The sequence below is a fragment of the Musa acuminata genome, chromosome BXJ1-3 (assembly GCF_036884655.1).
Source record: "Musa acuminata AAA Group cultivar baxijiao chromosome BXJ1-3, Cavendish_Baxijiao_AAA, whole genome shotgun sequence".
NCBI lineage: Eukaryota > Viridiplantae > Streptophyta > Magnoliopsida > Zingiberales > Musaceae > Musa > Musa acuminata.
In genome coordinates this window covers 40233963-40249581 of record NC_088329.1, presented here as the reverse complement: position 1 = coordinate 40249581, position 15619 = coordinate 40233963, and the positions used below count along the sequence as shown (strand labels likewise).

At 36.2% G+C, this 15619-nt stretch overlaps 1 protein-coding gene across 2 annotated transcripts in view; it reads right to left on the bottom strand.

Annotated features, from left to right (window-relative positions):
• Window positions 1-54: 54 nt before the first annotated feature.
• LOC135629808 (uncharacterized) overlaps window positions 55-15619 on the bottom strand; it is a 29286-nt gene continuing 13721 nt past the window's right edge. For both annotated transcript variants that reach the window (XM_065137661.1, XM_065137662.1), the window contains 5 exons: window positions 11534-11692; window positions 9167-9520; window positions 6136-6574; window positions 4023-4113; window positions 55-427 (listed from right to left, as the gene is read on the bottom strand). In XM_065137661.1, the coding sequence (XP_064993733.1) occupies window positions 199-427; window positions 4023-4113; window positions 6136-6574; window positions 9167-9520; window positions 11534-11692 (1272 nt within the window). In that variant the 3' untranslated portion in view covers window positions 55-198. The remainder of the gene's footprint in view (window positions 428-4022; window positions 4114-6135; window positions 6575-9166; window positions 9521-11533; window positions 11693-15619) is intronic.

Below are 15619 nucleotides of genomic sequence, written 5' to 3'. Positions count from 1 at the left end.
TTTCCTCGTCCATCACCTGTAGAGGGAACATAGGGAGTCCTTCTAAACCCAAAAAAAAAAAAAATTAACTCTTTTATGAATTAAGATTATTATATAATGAGATATACAACACATTCTAGCATTGAATGAAGGAAAAAAAAACCCTAAAATAAATGAGAAGCTACAATAACTCGAGGTGCAGTGAAACCTCACCAAGTCCTACAAAACTGCTTCTTGGTTCCACTTTTTGTTGTGATAAATACATCGTTCCCACTCAAACAAGCCAGACTTCTCAAGGTCGAGGTAGGAGAGAACCGGGAATCCAGATTGCTTCCCGGCAAGAGCGGTGGAAAATATGACGAGAAGGCTGCGACAAGCCTGCTCTTCTTCCATCTGATTAATCTCCGTTGGCTCCGATGTAGCATCTCTCCATGGTTGATCAAATGACCTGTGAATTCAAGATGAGTTTAGTTACATCATGAATCTACTAAGAGGCGAGAAGATTTCAGTCCCTGAGACTTCATACTAATTTCAGGAAAAAAAAGGATCTAGATCCCAACATACACGAAGATGTTGCATCCTAACCAAGCAACATGCATAACAAGACTGTAAGCACAGGTGCTTGAGACATCAAAAATCTGACCAAAAGTACATCAGTTGATGCACAAAAGAGTAACCGATATAGGAACAGAAAATGATACTACTGGGATAAAAGAGCAACTGATATAGGATATTGATCCTGACATAAACGTTGTCTGCATATCCTAACCAGGACAACATGCATAACAAAATTGCAAGCGCAAAAGACCATCAGTTGATGGATAAAAGAGCAACCAAAAAGAAATGGCCACTAGCAAGAGTTTCAGTTTGCATGCATCATAAACACAAAAGGTTCAAGTTCTGAGTGGCTCTGAGAAATTCATTCATTAAAGCAAGGTCTGTCATACCGAAGCATACCACCCGTACCAGGCGGTACATACCGGTCCAATAGGTTACCGGTACGTGGACCGCCCGGTACCGCTATAGTGCTGCAGTACTATACTGTAGTATTGCTATAGTATGAAAAAATATAAAATTATTCGGTACACCAAGATATATCGCTCGGTACGCCCTGATGTACCGCCCGGTACACCGGTACCATACCGAGCCCGGGTCAAAACGCCGGTACAATACGGTACGACAAACCTTAAGAAAAAGTACAAATTTCTCTACAACTGCGACAAGGTTGCAAATGAGACAGCAAATAGCTGTCCCACCATTTGGGGGGTGGCAAGATGGATCCTTTTCCTCCACCACGGAGCTCTATATAGGGCGCTGATACTAGATAACAGCACAAGATAATGAAAACAGATAATTTATGGAACTCGGATATTTCTGATATTACAAATTTTGATATTATTGCTAATTCCAAATTGCATTTTGTTTGATCTCAATTGACTAGCTATATGTACAGTATAAATATGTATAGCTGCTGAAATTAAGCAATTCACAAATTGAAAATTGGAGGAATTGACCTGGTTAGTGAGTTTCATAACTTTTGCCTCTGGGACAAATGCTGATATAAATGTGTTTTGCTTCATTTGATACAGTAAGCATAAGAGGTTTAAATTTCTTCAAACCAGTTTGAAATTCTGGTTTCAAGTTATGGCTGGATTCAAATCGGAACTAAGGGCAAAACTCAAAGCAGCTTGGTTTAGGCTCCATGGGAACGATGTCACAGATTATGATGAGTTTTGACCATTTTGGTTCAGAATATATCCAGTCAACATAAAAGGAAAACAAAGGGGATGGGTAAACAAATCTCATGCACATTGACACTCCTATGATTCACCCAACACATTTTGCACTTAACCTAATCCATTTTTCACCTAAAATGCAAATAAAAAAAGAATTCCTTCAAATTCCAATATCAATTTTTTTTTGCCTAAAATATCACTACAATATTTTTCCCAAATCAGTAATAATAAAACAGAATGATGCCCTAATCCTATATGTGATTAAAAGTACATGACACCACGTCCAAGCCATGGGATTCATTCCCTCCTTCATTGGGCACAAGGTAGTCTCAGTCTGAAGTTTCTCTCAATCTCCTAAGAACGAGAAAAAGGCACCATTTCTTCCATCATCACATTACTATAACTGGCTGGGAAACAGTTAATTGAACTCTTCGATAAAACTTAGATGCTGTTTTACTTTTGTTTGCCATAAGAAATTTTAATATTCTTGCTGCATAATTACATCTTTCTCCTGTATAATGCCAAGCAATTGCATATATATATATATATATATATATATACTACACCTATCAAGAAAATTTTGTTTTCTTCTTTTATTCAATTTTTTATCACTTTTTTATGAAATTATTTTTCCCGAACTTCTAAAATGTTAAAAAACAAAACTATGGAACTGCAAACTACTCTGTTTATTAATCATAACCAGAACTGGACAAATAAAAAATCTTATACCTTGCTGCATGGTTCAGACTATCATAAAGCAGAGATGTGTTGGAAGGTAGCTGGATACATGGCCAGATACAGTAACAATATACTTACGAAAATTTGAATAGCTAATTTAATAGATGTATTATCATATCAGTAACTCACTATGGAAAGGTATATAGCAACAAGCAGAGTTACATGATCAAAACAATTGTCAGATACTCTGTCTAATCTTCGGGCAGTATTAGATCATTTACCTAACCATAGACCACTAGGAAAGGTGTATCAAACAACATTAGGAAAGGTTAGGATTAATGAAACATTTATCAAACAACATTAGGAAAGGTTAGGATTAACGAAACATTTATCAACCAAAATTCTAGTAACTATACATCAGATATAAACACACACGAAACTATATCTCACAATCACATAGAACATTGCCAACTCTGTTGCAATTAAATTGCATATGAGGAGCAGCAAGTCTCCTTTTAGACATTGCTGAGTATCGCAAAATGCATTAGAACCCCCTGAATATCACCTTCAGGAGACAATTGAGGATTTTCTACCTGACATAGTAATGATTCAACATTACAGTGTATTATTTGGAGTACATGTGGCTACAAACGGTAGTATAAGAAAGTGTGCTACTCACTAAAATCAAGGTTTAATGTCTCATTTTGGAATCTTTTATAAGATCAAGATAGTATACTTGTTTGTATCTTGTACTTTAGCAAAGGCTGGTCTTTTTTGTTATAATTATTACCAAGACATAGCAAAGGCAATGCTTGTACAAAGAAAGATTGATAGATGAATAGGACTTAAACATAGAAACAAAAATAGTAGCTGAGATTTCCGATGCTATGTTGCAATACTATATTGTTCTCAGTTACTTGGTTTCAGCCCACACGTTTCCTGTCAACAGTTAAGTGCAATGTTCTTTGATAATCCAAGGGTGACCACCAATGACACCAAATCTTCTTTGGTCTTCCAGCCAATATAGAACTTTGTAAGAAGAGAATATGAATCTGACCATGTGAAAGAAACTTATGCAAGTTACCCTTTTTATAGCTAAGTTCAATATTTAGCAGCAGCAGCTGTTGAGAAAGGCAACAACAAGCCGCTAATCACAGTTGTTTTGTTTGAGCCTGGTTGTTGTTACATGTGTTGTGGACAATGATCTTGAATAATCCAAGGGTTACACCACTGGTCCTGACCAAATCTTTTTTGGTCTTCCAGCCAATGTAGAACTTTGTTAGATGATGCATAGGACAGGTTCTCTTCTGCAAATAAGTGACACAATCAAATGCTATATGCAATTGTCCCTTTGCTTAGTTTGAAGGTTACAAACACCATCCACGTTATTGTTCATTTATTTGTGATAGCTAGCTAATATGGAAATGAAGATGACATAATCATATAATGGTAAGCAAGAAAAGAAAGCCACCACAAAACTAAAGTGAATTCTTTTCTAGTCCTGTGACTTTTAATGATAGCACTTTAACTTAAAGAATGCTGAGAATGATTAATAAGTAATTAGGTGACTTGAACTGAGATAAAAAGACAAAATAGGAAGTTGCTCATATGTGGTAGTAACCAGCATACCATCTCCAAGCAGGATTAGTCTCCACAGGGCAACGGATCTTTGAGCATAGCTGTGAAATCTGAATATGATTCTCATCCAAAAAATCCGTACCTATTACAATAGAAAAAGCTGATCCTAGTAATCATGATTGGCAGATGATAAAATAAGCAAATTTAAAATGTTCAAAGATTCTACCATGATCATGGTTCGCCATACCGGTTTGTACCAGTGTACTGATCGGTTATCGGTATAGTATGTACCGAGTTGTACTGATGTATTAACACATGGTACAATGGAACATACTAACATACTGGTTGGTATATACCGATTCTCTGTCGGACCAGTATGTATCACCCGTACCAAGCAATACGCTGCGGTATGACGAACCTTGACCATGATGATGACTGGACCAGACAGAACAAAGTATGACATCCTCAAATCAACATATGAATTTAAGGCGTATAAAGCATACAACAAATTTATATAAAAAACATACTACAAATATAGCAAGCCCTTAGATCCCCACTACATGAGTTAATTACATAGATATTTACCAGCCACAGGATCGCTAAGAGCAATATCACTTGCCAAAATAAGAATCACCAAATCTCATTTTGTTTCTAATAAAGTTTGCTTACATCTTCCTCTATGGCAACTCACACCACTAATTTTAACTTATTAATCTTATTTACAGGCCACCTCTGAGGCTCTGAACACATCCATAGGATTCTCTTTGATCATTTAGTGGAATTAATATTACAAGAATAGAGCCTGAAACACCAATTTTTTGCAGAAACATTAATAGATAATTCCTTGATTAACTAAAATGGTCAAGTATAAATATGCTTCAGTTGAAGATAAAATTTTTTTTCATAATGCCCATTTTGCTAATTTGAGCACCTAAACAAGGAGTTAGAATGTGTGGGAAAGGTAAATTAAAGTTCAGTATGTTAACAGATTAATTAGCAGACCTTCTATTTTTAAGGGAGAGAGTTTTTTTAAATCACCTATTAACCTTGAAATAAAGAGATTAATACATCGTAATCAATATGTAAAGCCTATCACTTACGTTTGCTTTAAACTTCTTTTGTAGTGAACTAAGGTTAATTTTAAATAGTTTCAGGCAAAGGCAAGGATTCTGAACTGGTGTCCTGATACATGGTATACCGTATATACCATGGTACCAAAAGGAGAAGAGGAGGAAGAGAAGAAGAGGACAGGAGGAGGAGGAGAAGGGGAAGGCGGCGGTGGCAAAGGAGGATGCAGTATCGAAGGAAGATGAGGCGGTGGTGGTAAGGAGGAGCAGCAGTACCGCTATGGGTGGCCAGCAGTGCAGGTCAAGAGAGGTGCTGGGGTAAAGGGTTTCTAGGTTTAGCAAATAAATATACAGCCTTATTGTCTGGTCCGAACACAGTAAGCTCAGGTTTATTGTGGAAGCCCTGCATCACGTGGATGACCAATATTGGACACTTAAATGCTATTAAGATTGCAATTAGTTTAACAGTCCAATGTATATTAGAGTATACAAATGTATACTAATAAAGTAGTTTAACAGTCCTATTAAGACATTTAAATGCTTACTTTCATTGTAAAGTAATTTCTAGTTCATCAAAAAACAATTATCAAGTAATGCAACGATCCACATCCACTGCTTTTCAGGATAAGTTACAAATGCTTTAAACCATGTCTAAAGCAAATGAGACCTGCATCAATTGTGGATGCATCAATTTCAACATTGCAAATTAACCTAAACCTAAAATTAACCTGAATTTCCCTGTGTATCTCTATGAATATAAGGAGAGTCCTTGAAGGAAACATGTAATTCTTCAAGGTGAAGACTCATATAGTCACATAAGAAGTCAAAGTCCATCCATGGACAAAATAACAAATATGTAGTCAAAAAAATAGAAAAAAAGAACCTGAACCTGGCTGTTACACTAAAGCAATGCAAGCGAAGTCAAAAGCAAGTAATTTATCCAATCGGAGTAAATGTATCTAACTACAACTGACTGTATCTTGTATAAAAGTAGTCCTACCATTCTTCTTTGATAACTTAGTAATTGCTTTGCATAGATTTTGTTCAAATTATGGCGGCAAACAAAAAATAACATATATAACAAAAACAGCACATACCAGTTGTACTAGATCCATCTGAAAGAAGTAACAAACATAATGCAAAAATTACTGAAGGAAGATTGATAGAGCTCCTCATAATTTGTTGAAGGTACAGTAACATGGCAGCTATTGCCTCATCAGCACTAAAATTTTCCTCTCTGAAACTGCCCTTCTCTTTGACAATAAATTCAAGTAGAGAATGCAGAGTTGCAAAGCTTGATCTCTTCAAGCTAAACTCTGTCTTTATATTCAAATATTTATTTGACATACTTCCCAGAATGACCGAAGCAGTTACCCATCTCATGAGCTTTGACATAAGCAACTCATTATCTTCTTGTTCCTTATGTACAAGAAGCAAATGAGGATAAGATTGCTTAAATAGATAATTCTTCTGAGACTCTGACTGCAAAGAAGCTGAAATCGCCCACCTAACAAGTTTCACTAGTCTTGCCTTATCCTGTGATGTAAAAGTTAACAGCAAAATCAAGACATTTGAGAGACACCAAAATGCAATAAATTTAAGTTACATAAACAACTTTATGCTATGAATTAAAGAATAACAAAAATAGGTCTGGATGAATGTAGAACAAACTAGCTACGAACAAACAAACACCCCAAACCATCAATAAATATATATATATAACAAAACCCAAGTCTAATGCCAAATGTTCTACTTGCATCATATAAAACTAAGCAAAATACCACTGTGCAGACATATCGATGTATTGGAAGAAAGGGAATTTAAAAAATAAAAAAATAGCACAGAGAGGAGAAAAAAGAAAAAAGATGCTTCTTGAATTCCCCTTGTTTCAGTCATCTCCTCTGGCATTACTCCCGTTTTGTGGCTGAGCAAGAGAATCAATCTCCTTGATGGTGCCATCTGAGAGTTTAGGAGACTATTGATCCACTTTATTCATTCGACTGCCAACAAACACACAAGTCCAATGTGGGATGGAGGAGGCACCAACATATCCAATGACTCCAATATATTGCTTGGCATGAAAAAGAGCATTAGTGCACAAGTTTATGCAAATGGAACACCAGAGAGGAGACAGAGAAAAGAGCAGAAGAAATTCTACTCGAACGATTCGTTGGCAACTTAGGAATTGTTTGCTACTTTGCTATGATGAAAGTGGAAATCAATCTAAGCATGACTTTCTTGGAACTAAAATATCTTAAAAATCATTTTTTGTTGGAAGTGCTCATCTGTAATTAGCAATTTTCAAAACTCGAGTTCCGATGTTGATTGTGGAGCAAATGAATAACTGGTCTTGACTTAGTTTAATCCAGTTATATTTATTTCATCTTAAAGTGCAAGTAATTTTCAAATATAACAAATGGATTTAAAATTTTAATTTTAACTATTTTCATAATTTGGATTATTTTTTTATTGACTGCCTTTATTATGCCATTGGTTTTAGTTTTGGATCATTAAAATCAGTCCTGCAGTATATTTAGACCGATATTTTTTTCTGAGGAATGACATGGTATGCAAACTGGGGTGAAAACAGATGGGTATATATTTCCCAACGCCATTAAAGTAAGGCCTGCAGAGAAAACATGAATCTAGTTGGACATTGGGAACTGAAAAATTGTTCACTCGATTGATTGAATTAGTTGTTACTAGATTTTTCACTTTTTCTGAAACTCCTTTAAGGAATTTAGAGAACAATTATTTACGAGAAAAATATAAGATTACACCGGCTAAAAATGTTTCATGATAGTTAGTACAGTCCTCACCACCTATTTTCTAATAAGTTTTTCTACTTATCTTTTTTTATATCACATTAGGCTTGATTGTTTTCAATTGGATTTCTGAGGATGAATCAAGGGTGTATCTGATGTGTATGCATATGAGAAAAAAATAGAATTTGAATCCTCGGTATTTATTTGTAGAGTTACTACTAATCAGTAATCAAAGCCCAAAGATCATGAACTGTTTGACCAACCAATCAAATAAACAATACTGCTACATCTTCTTGATCTCTGAAACATTTGTATTTGTAAATTTTTTATTCACAATATTAAGGATCGAACCTTTCTTTCTTTATCTGTACAAAAGAATTTCCCCTTGCCTGATTAGTAAATTTTAGCCCAACTACTACAATACGTACCAATATTGTTCTAGTCTTTAATAAAACCAAACCAGCACATTTAATTGCGCACCACCTTAATCCTTGGTTTACCTTTCCAAAAATGACCTGGGAACACTCTACCCAAAATGAAATTAAGGGAAGTGGGGTTTACTTTTCTGGAAGTGAATTGCTAGACTTCTTTTATTTACAATATCAAACACCAAAGTGCTTGCAACATAACTCCACACAGGAACGGCCACTTCCATCAAATCAAAGTCCCTAAGAAAAACTACTTTTGGTTGAACATCAATTGAATAATGGACACAACGTATACATGTCACAACTGTATAAAACTATAAACAACTAAATAAAAGTTTTAACATTAGATACCTTTCTAGTAATCTCCTGCCTTTAATATTTTTTCTTTTCTTTCTATAGTGCTTACAAGCTAAGGTTCACTTGGACATGTAAGGATACATGACCACAAGTCCACAACCAACCAAATACTATTATAACCAATCTTGAAACTATCATTATCTAGTTCTTTCTTAAAAAATCATTCTTTTCATATTATATAGTACATACTTATATAGAGCACTCGTCATGCTTAACAAATTTTGAGAAGCCACCAATGCATCTATCATTACAAAATCTACTAGGGCAATATAAACACTTAATAAGCAGATAACTGTGGTCCAGATTGTCAAATCAATATAATACATAAGAACACAATCTCTGAACATCCTTGATAGCATATCATTAACTAACCATTCTAACAGGTGCTTATTGTGAGATTTAGTAATACCTTAAAGTGCTATATTAATATTGCAGATTTGCCACTTAAATAACTCAATCAAAGTTAAATGATATAGAGACGCAATGACCAAACATATGACAATAATGGCAATGAAATATCAACAGAAAATAATTGAAGTCTCTACTTGTGGATACAAATGAAGTTAAGGGAAATTTACCAACTTAGATTTGACTGGCACTGGAGTGCACATAAGAATGGTCATTACTCCAAGTTCATTGGTCACCGCACAATGTGTGCTACTGAACTCATCATTGATGGCTAGGTATAACTGAAATAAGCCTTCAAATGATATGGTGAAGTGTGGTTGATATATCATCCTCTTGTGTGATAACCTGATTGTCGATATCATCACATGTAAGAACAAGTTTACTACTGAAACATTTTCCTTCAGCACCTTGAGCTCATTGACAAATAAAACATGTAAATAAGATGAAAGCTGTGACAGTTGCTCAAGGGCACACTCTTGAAGCCATTCAGAAACAGATCTTGTAGAAACCACATCAGTCACTACCTAAACCAGCAGAACAACAAAGTACAAATTAGGACTTCTTAAAAAAGAAAATAAACATACATAAAAAAAACAATATTTCACCTGATGTATCACTAACAGAAGTTACTAGAGAAGCAGCAAATCAGCAAACATGATAAATAACTATTTACTCTTTACAAGCTTAAGGAATAGCAGTATAGTAGCTTGAATTAAGTTAAACATTTTCTACATGAGCAAGTATCTTGAATATACATTATGACATACAATCTAATGTCAATGTTCTTAATGGAATTTTATATTATTGCTGATACAAAAGCACTAATAAGCTCTCTAAATTACAAAGGACTGAAACTGCTATTTAATATATTGCAATTATTTCAACTTCCAAACCATGGCCCTCCAAAATCTGTCGTAAAATCATCTAAAATTTCAATTACTTGGATAGTCACAGTTGAGCATTTTAGAGGAATGAAAACACGAAGTACAAACAACTAAATAATCAATAGACAAGGGACCAAGGAGGGATGGATTTAAATAAAGCATACTGAAAACCAGAAAAGGAAAATCAGGTATGACAGTATCCCAACAATCAAAATGCAATAGCAACAAATGTTACATAATTATGTAAATGATAGGGCAACGCCATCCACATCCATATTTAAGCACCACAAAGAAGATTGATTCCGCAATATTTATCATTTAAAAAGTGTAACCAATCATTGATTGGAGCAGCCAGCATCCTACCTGGTTGAGGTTATTTCAGAATGTAGTATACATATATAAATCCTAAAGAAGATGCCCTGTTTAATTCTCTCCATCTGAGAGAGAAAGATGGTATAAAAGTTATGCTTGATTTTTTGTGTAGCAGCTCTTGGATTTGCTGATGATGCTGATAAAGCCAGGTCATGAACTAGAAGCCAGTTAAATAGTTAAGAATGAAAAACAAAAAATTATCAATAAAAGATAGCATGATTTTGACTGATAGCCCAACATAAAGAAGACACATTACCTAACCTATATTCATGCTCTGATGTAATATAGTGAGTGTAAAACACTAGAAAGCAGATCTATTGAACAATATTGCATGATAATGATGTGGCATCAGATTACTTGCTGTAATATTTACAACAACATAAAACAACACTAGACCCTCTAATAGTTAAAAATAATTAAGAATGAAAACAAAAAAACAAAAAAACAAAAAAATAACACTAGACCAATCACCTGATAAAGATGTGTTTTCTGTTCTTTTTTAAGCAAAATCAGGATGCTCATTTTAGCTTACGTGAAAAAAACGTCAACTCCACCTATGTGACTAACCTTCTAAACTCAAGCTAGTCAAGATTTGGCCATTATGTTTGCATCAAGAACCAATCTCTTAGTTTTTACTACAAGGGTTGTGATTTCAGCACCATACCATGTCAGTAGCTAACCTAACTGGTATAGGTTTAATATGAACCGACAACTTGACACATGGAATGCAGTACATACCATCGTAACAAAAGGGAGGAGGAAAAGAGGAGGATGATGATGATGAAGAAGAAGAAGAAGAAGAAGAAGAAGAAGAAGAAGAAGAGGAGATGAAGAACGAGAAGAAGAGAAGAAGGAAGAAGAGGAGGGCAGGAGGTGACAAAGAAGAAGAGGAGAGAAGATGATGAAGGTAGAAAATAAAAAGGGGACGATAAGCCCTGCACGGCATGTGGACCATCCAAAATTGGGTTGTCCTTCTCTGTCACATCTGTAACTGATAAATACCTGTAGGTATATACCAATCCGAGCGAATTTGCATTTTTTGCTTTACAACTTAACTCCTAGCTACAAGTATCAGATAACTAGATTCTAGCAAATGCTTAGGTGTCTTTTTCTTGTAATAAAAAAAACATGTTATATGAGCATGTCTAGTTAGTCCTATTCGTTCGGTCAAAACAAATCCACCATCAAGATACTAAAATCTATGTTGTAATCACCATCAAGAAGGAATACGATATATTTAACTGAAAACAAATGAAAACAAGTTGTGAAATCAGGTAGTACCTTCAAAACCAACTCCATGACACTTAGAGAAAATTGTTTCTCTTTTCTGCCCAGTCTTTTACCAAAAAATGATAGAACAGAAAATAGCCATGAAAGCAAACCACATTCCTTCAATAAATAGTCAGCTAGAATAGGAACTTTTACAGATTTCTTCATAATCTGTAGCAAAATTCAATTATTAAATTAAAACACAGTGTTTTCAAAATTAAAAAAAAAAGATTATTCACAAAGTAATAAATTATAACGAGCTATATTTTGAAAGAAGTTGAGAAACAACCAGTACTGAAAAGAAATTTCATCATAGATTTACACCAACAAATAAACAGTTGCTTCTACAACTTTAAGCAGAACATAATAGAAAATAAATTTAAACAGTCCATATGAATGTGATAATGTGGAGTTGAGGAGTTTTTACACATGTAAACAAGAAATAAAATCCCATTTTCTTGGAAAAGAAGGATTAGAAAGCACCTATAAATATTTTCATCAAGGGCATGGAAAGGGAGAATTGTGCACACCTAAGTGCATAATTGATGAATCCATAGATTGAGATTTAGAAGTGATGAAATCAGTGATTGAAAGAGGCGCTCGGGCGCTCGCCTAGGCGCTCGGGCGAGGCGAGGCAAGGCCCGAGCGCCTCGCTAATGTCCCAGGCGGCGCGCTTCAAACAGGCGCCGCCTGGGCGCTCGCCCGAGCCCAGGCGCTGGGCGCTTCGGGCGAGCGCCTGGGTAAACCAAGTGACCGAACCAGGATTTTAGGTCTGGTTCGGTCCTGGTTCGGTTGTTAGTTGGTTCAATCGAACCAACTAAAATCGATATAACCCTTACCCAACCCTAACCCACTGCCGCTGTCGCTCCCGATCTCGCTGCTCGTCGCTCCTGCTCCCGCTGCTCACGCCTCCCGCTGCTCGCGCCTCCCGCGAGCCTTCCCTCTGCTCGTGACTCCCGCTGCTTGCGCCTCTCGCGAGCCCTCCAGCTGCTCGCGCCTCCCGCGAGCCCTCCCGCTGCTCGCGACTCCCGCGGCTCGCGCCTCCTACGAGCCCTCCCGCAAGCCTTCCCTCTGCTCGCGACTCCCGCTGCTCGCGCCTCCCGCGAGCCCTCCTAATTATTTTTATTTAAAATTTTAAATAATTATATTTATTAATTATATTATATATTTTTATATTTTAGCGCCTCGCTTCGCTCGGGCGAGCGCCTCGGGCGTTTTTGGACCTTGGCGCCTAGCGCTTTTTAAATCACTGGATGAAATAGTCTAAGGCTTTCAGAGTTGGTGAAAACCAAGGAATGAAATATCGTACTGTACCAGAATTTTGAGATTCCCTCGGTACGGTACGACATGATACTATATACCGAGCGGTATATTTTGATATATCGTTCTGTCACGAACGATCGTCGCGCACTCGCAACAACTTCGTTCAACGAACCGTTCGTCGCTTTTGCATGCTTGTACAGAGACATTGTAGCTTGTTTTGCCTTGGTTTTGTATGTTTTTGCTAGTAAAAATACATGTTCGAACAGGTTGCAGCGCACAGTGTGACCGCTCACCGCGCCAGGCCAAACAACCCCAAAATGGCTCCGTTTTCACGTGTTGCAGGCTATTTTCTGCAGCCTGCTGCAGCGCCCAAAACATCAGCCATCTAGCACCCTGGAACCCACCGGGTGGCACAGGGTTGGATGGGGCTTCGGTATATCGTCGGGCATTGAAAAACTCTTCATAAGTTCGCACGTTAACTTGACGGGAACTAGCCTTCACGCCCGACACCTGGTGAGCAATTGTTTGTGGACTTGCAATTGTTCGTTCTACCTTCTAAAGTCCTTGTTTTCCTCCTTCCTCTCTTTTATCCTATGCACACAAGGTGCTTGTTGAATTGCTTGTAAAGCTTCCCTCTTTGCGAGACGTCGAGACTTGTCTGTCGCTCATTTTCAATCTAATCAACTTTCTGTTTTACAGATCCTTCGGGACCTGTACGAGGTTGCAACTAAGCTGACCCTTTGCGGACGCGTATGTCGCAAGGGCGTCTCATGACTTAGGCAATCCCAGCTAAGTCCGAGAAGTTGGCACAAGGGTGCTTCGCGACTTAGGCAACTCAAGCTAAGTTCGCATCTTGGCCGCAAGAGTGCTTCACGACTTAAGCAATTCCAGCTAAATCCGTGACAGCTCGGTGTGTGTGTGTGTGTGTGTGTACATATATATATATACCGCCCGATAGCGGGTGGTCCGTGTACCGATCAGCTGGCGGACCGGTACGTAGCACCCGGTACAGGCGGTATTATTCCAAATTGAAGACCTTGGTGAAAACAATCTAAAATACCTATTTTTGCCTAATCATCATAATAAATCGACATAATTAAATATTTCAAATGCTCCAAAAACACAAATAAGAATGATCCAAGGTACTGACCTTGATCTATAAGTTATTCAAGGAGCATATGAATAAAATGTAAACTTTTCTCATAGCACCTAATCCATAGAATACAATTTTCAGCTTTGGTTGGCATGATACACAAGTGAGAAGTTTTACGAACTAGCTATGTTATGGTCTGGTTAAGAAGGTATGGATCACTTATGGACATTTCATATCGAGCTTCCTTCCTTATGTCATGTATGTATATATGTTATGTACATATATATACATCCACAATTTTTTTATCCAACCATTATATATATATATATATATATATATATATATATATATATATATATATATACAACAACAACGGTGACAAAATCATAAGTCTCAACTATTTGGGATTAGCTACATGAATATTTTGCTGCTATTAAGATCTGTAACATGACATATGTTTAGTTAAGTTCATAATACTTAAATATTTATTTATAGTTTCTATTAAAGTCTTTTTAGATCTTCCTATACCGCTCCTCATATCATTAACATTAATCATTTCATCTCTTCTGATTACTGCATCCAAAGATCTCCTAAGCACATGCCTATATCATCTTAAACGATTTTCTCTCATATTATCTTCTATCGAAACGATACCTAGTTGTTCAAGAATAAAATTATTTTTCTCTTATTTTTCCTAGTAACTCTATACATTGTTGGTCTCACGATTCTCATCTCAACATTCTCATTTCGGCAACACAAACTTTTTCTATATGTTGTTACTTAACTACCCAACACTCATATTCACAAAGCATTGTTAGTCTCATGATTGTATCATAGAATTTTTCTTTTAATCTCAAAGATATTCGATGATCCAACCATTATATATATGCATACATATAAAAAAACTAAGAACACGAGACAATCGACATGATCCCATTTAAAGTTTCTTGCATCTAGGAAGTCATCAGACCACTTTTATAATTTAAGTAGTCCTTATTCTATTTAACTGCACTTTCTCCAAGTTGATCCGAGCATACACCTTCTTTGTAAGTTCTTATAAGTTAGTGCTCATGTTGACTTCTCATCTGAATCAAACATAGATGCCAGGATTAAACTTTTCTTAACAAGGAAGAGATGGAGTCTAACTGCATTTAGATCAGATCACTTTAAGCCTTGTTATATAATTACAGGTCCCAAGTGAAGATTACTTAATTGGGTTAAATCTGAGACACCTAACTTACTATTGAGTAGACACTTAAACTCAGTGACTAGCACATAGGCAAAATAGCCATTAACCTTATTTAATTACTATAATGATATTGGAAAACACAAATTACTTTCGTAACTCAAATTTATGTTTCTATTTCCCAACATGTTTTTTTGTTCCAAACATGAACTGTCTTCTATAAACTTCCTTATACATAACACGGCTCTTAATTCCTTTACAAGATCAATAAGCATCCCATACATCCAACTAAACTATCTACTGCACAACTGGTCTGAAAGTCACTAGGAACAGAAAAGTGCCCACTGACTTTCATCCAAAGAAAAGAAATGTTAATAGGAACAAAGCCAATAAATCATACAAGACAATGTCAAATAATTCTAATGTACTCCTAATTTTGGCATGACAGGATTTCCCAATATTCGTTGAAGCAACACAGGTAACATACAATATCAACAAAGTTGACCTGTTAATGAATTACTAACATCGTTTATAAATAGGAAATATACATTTTGTA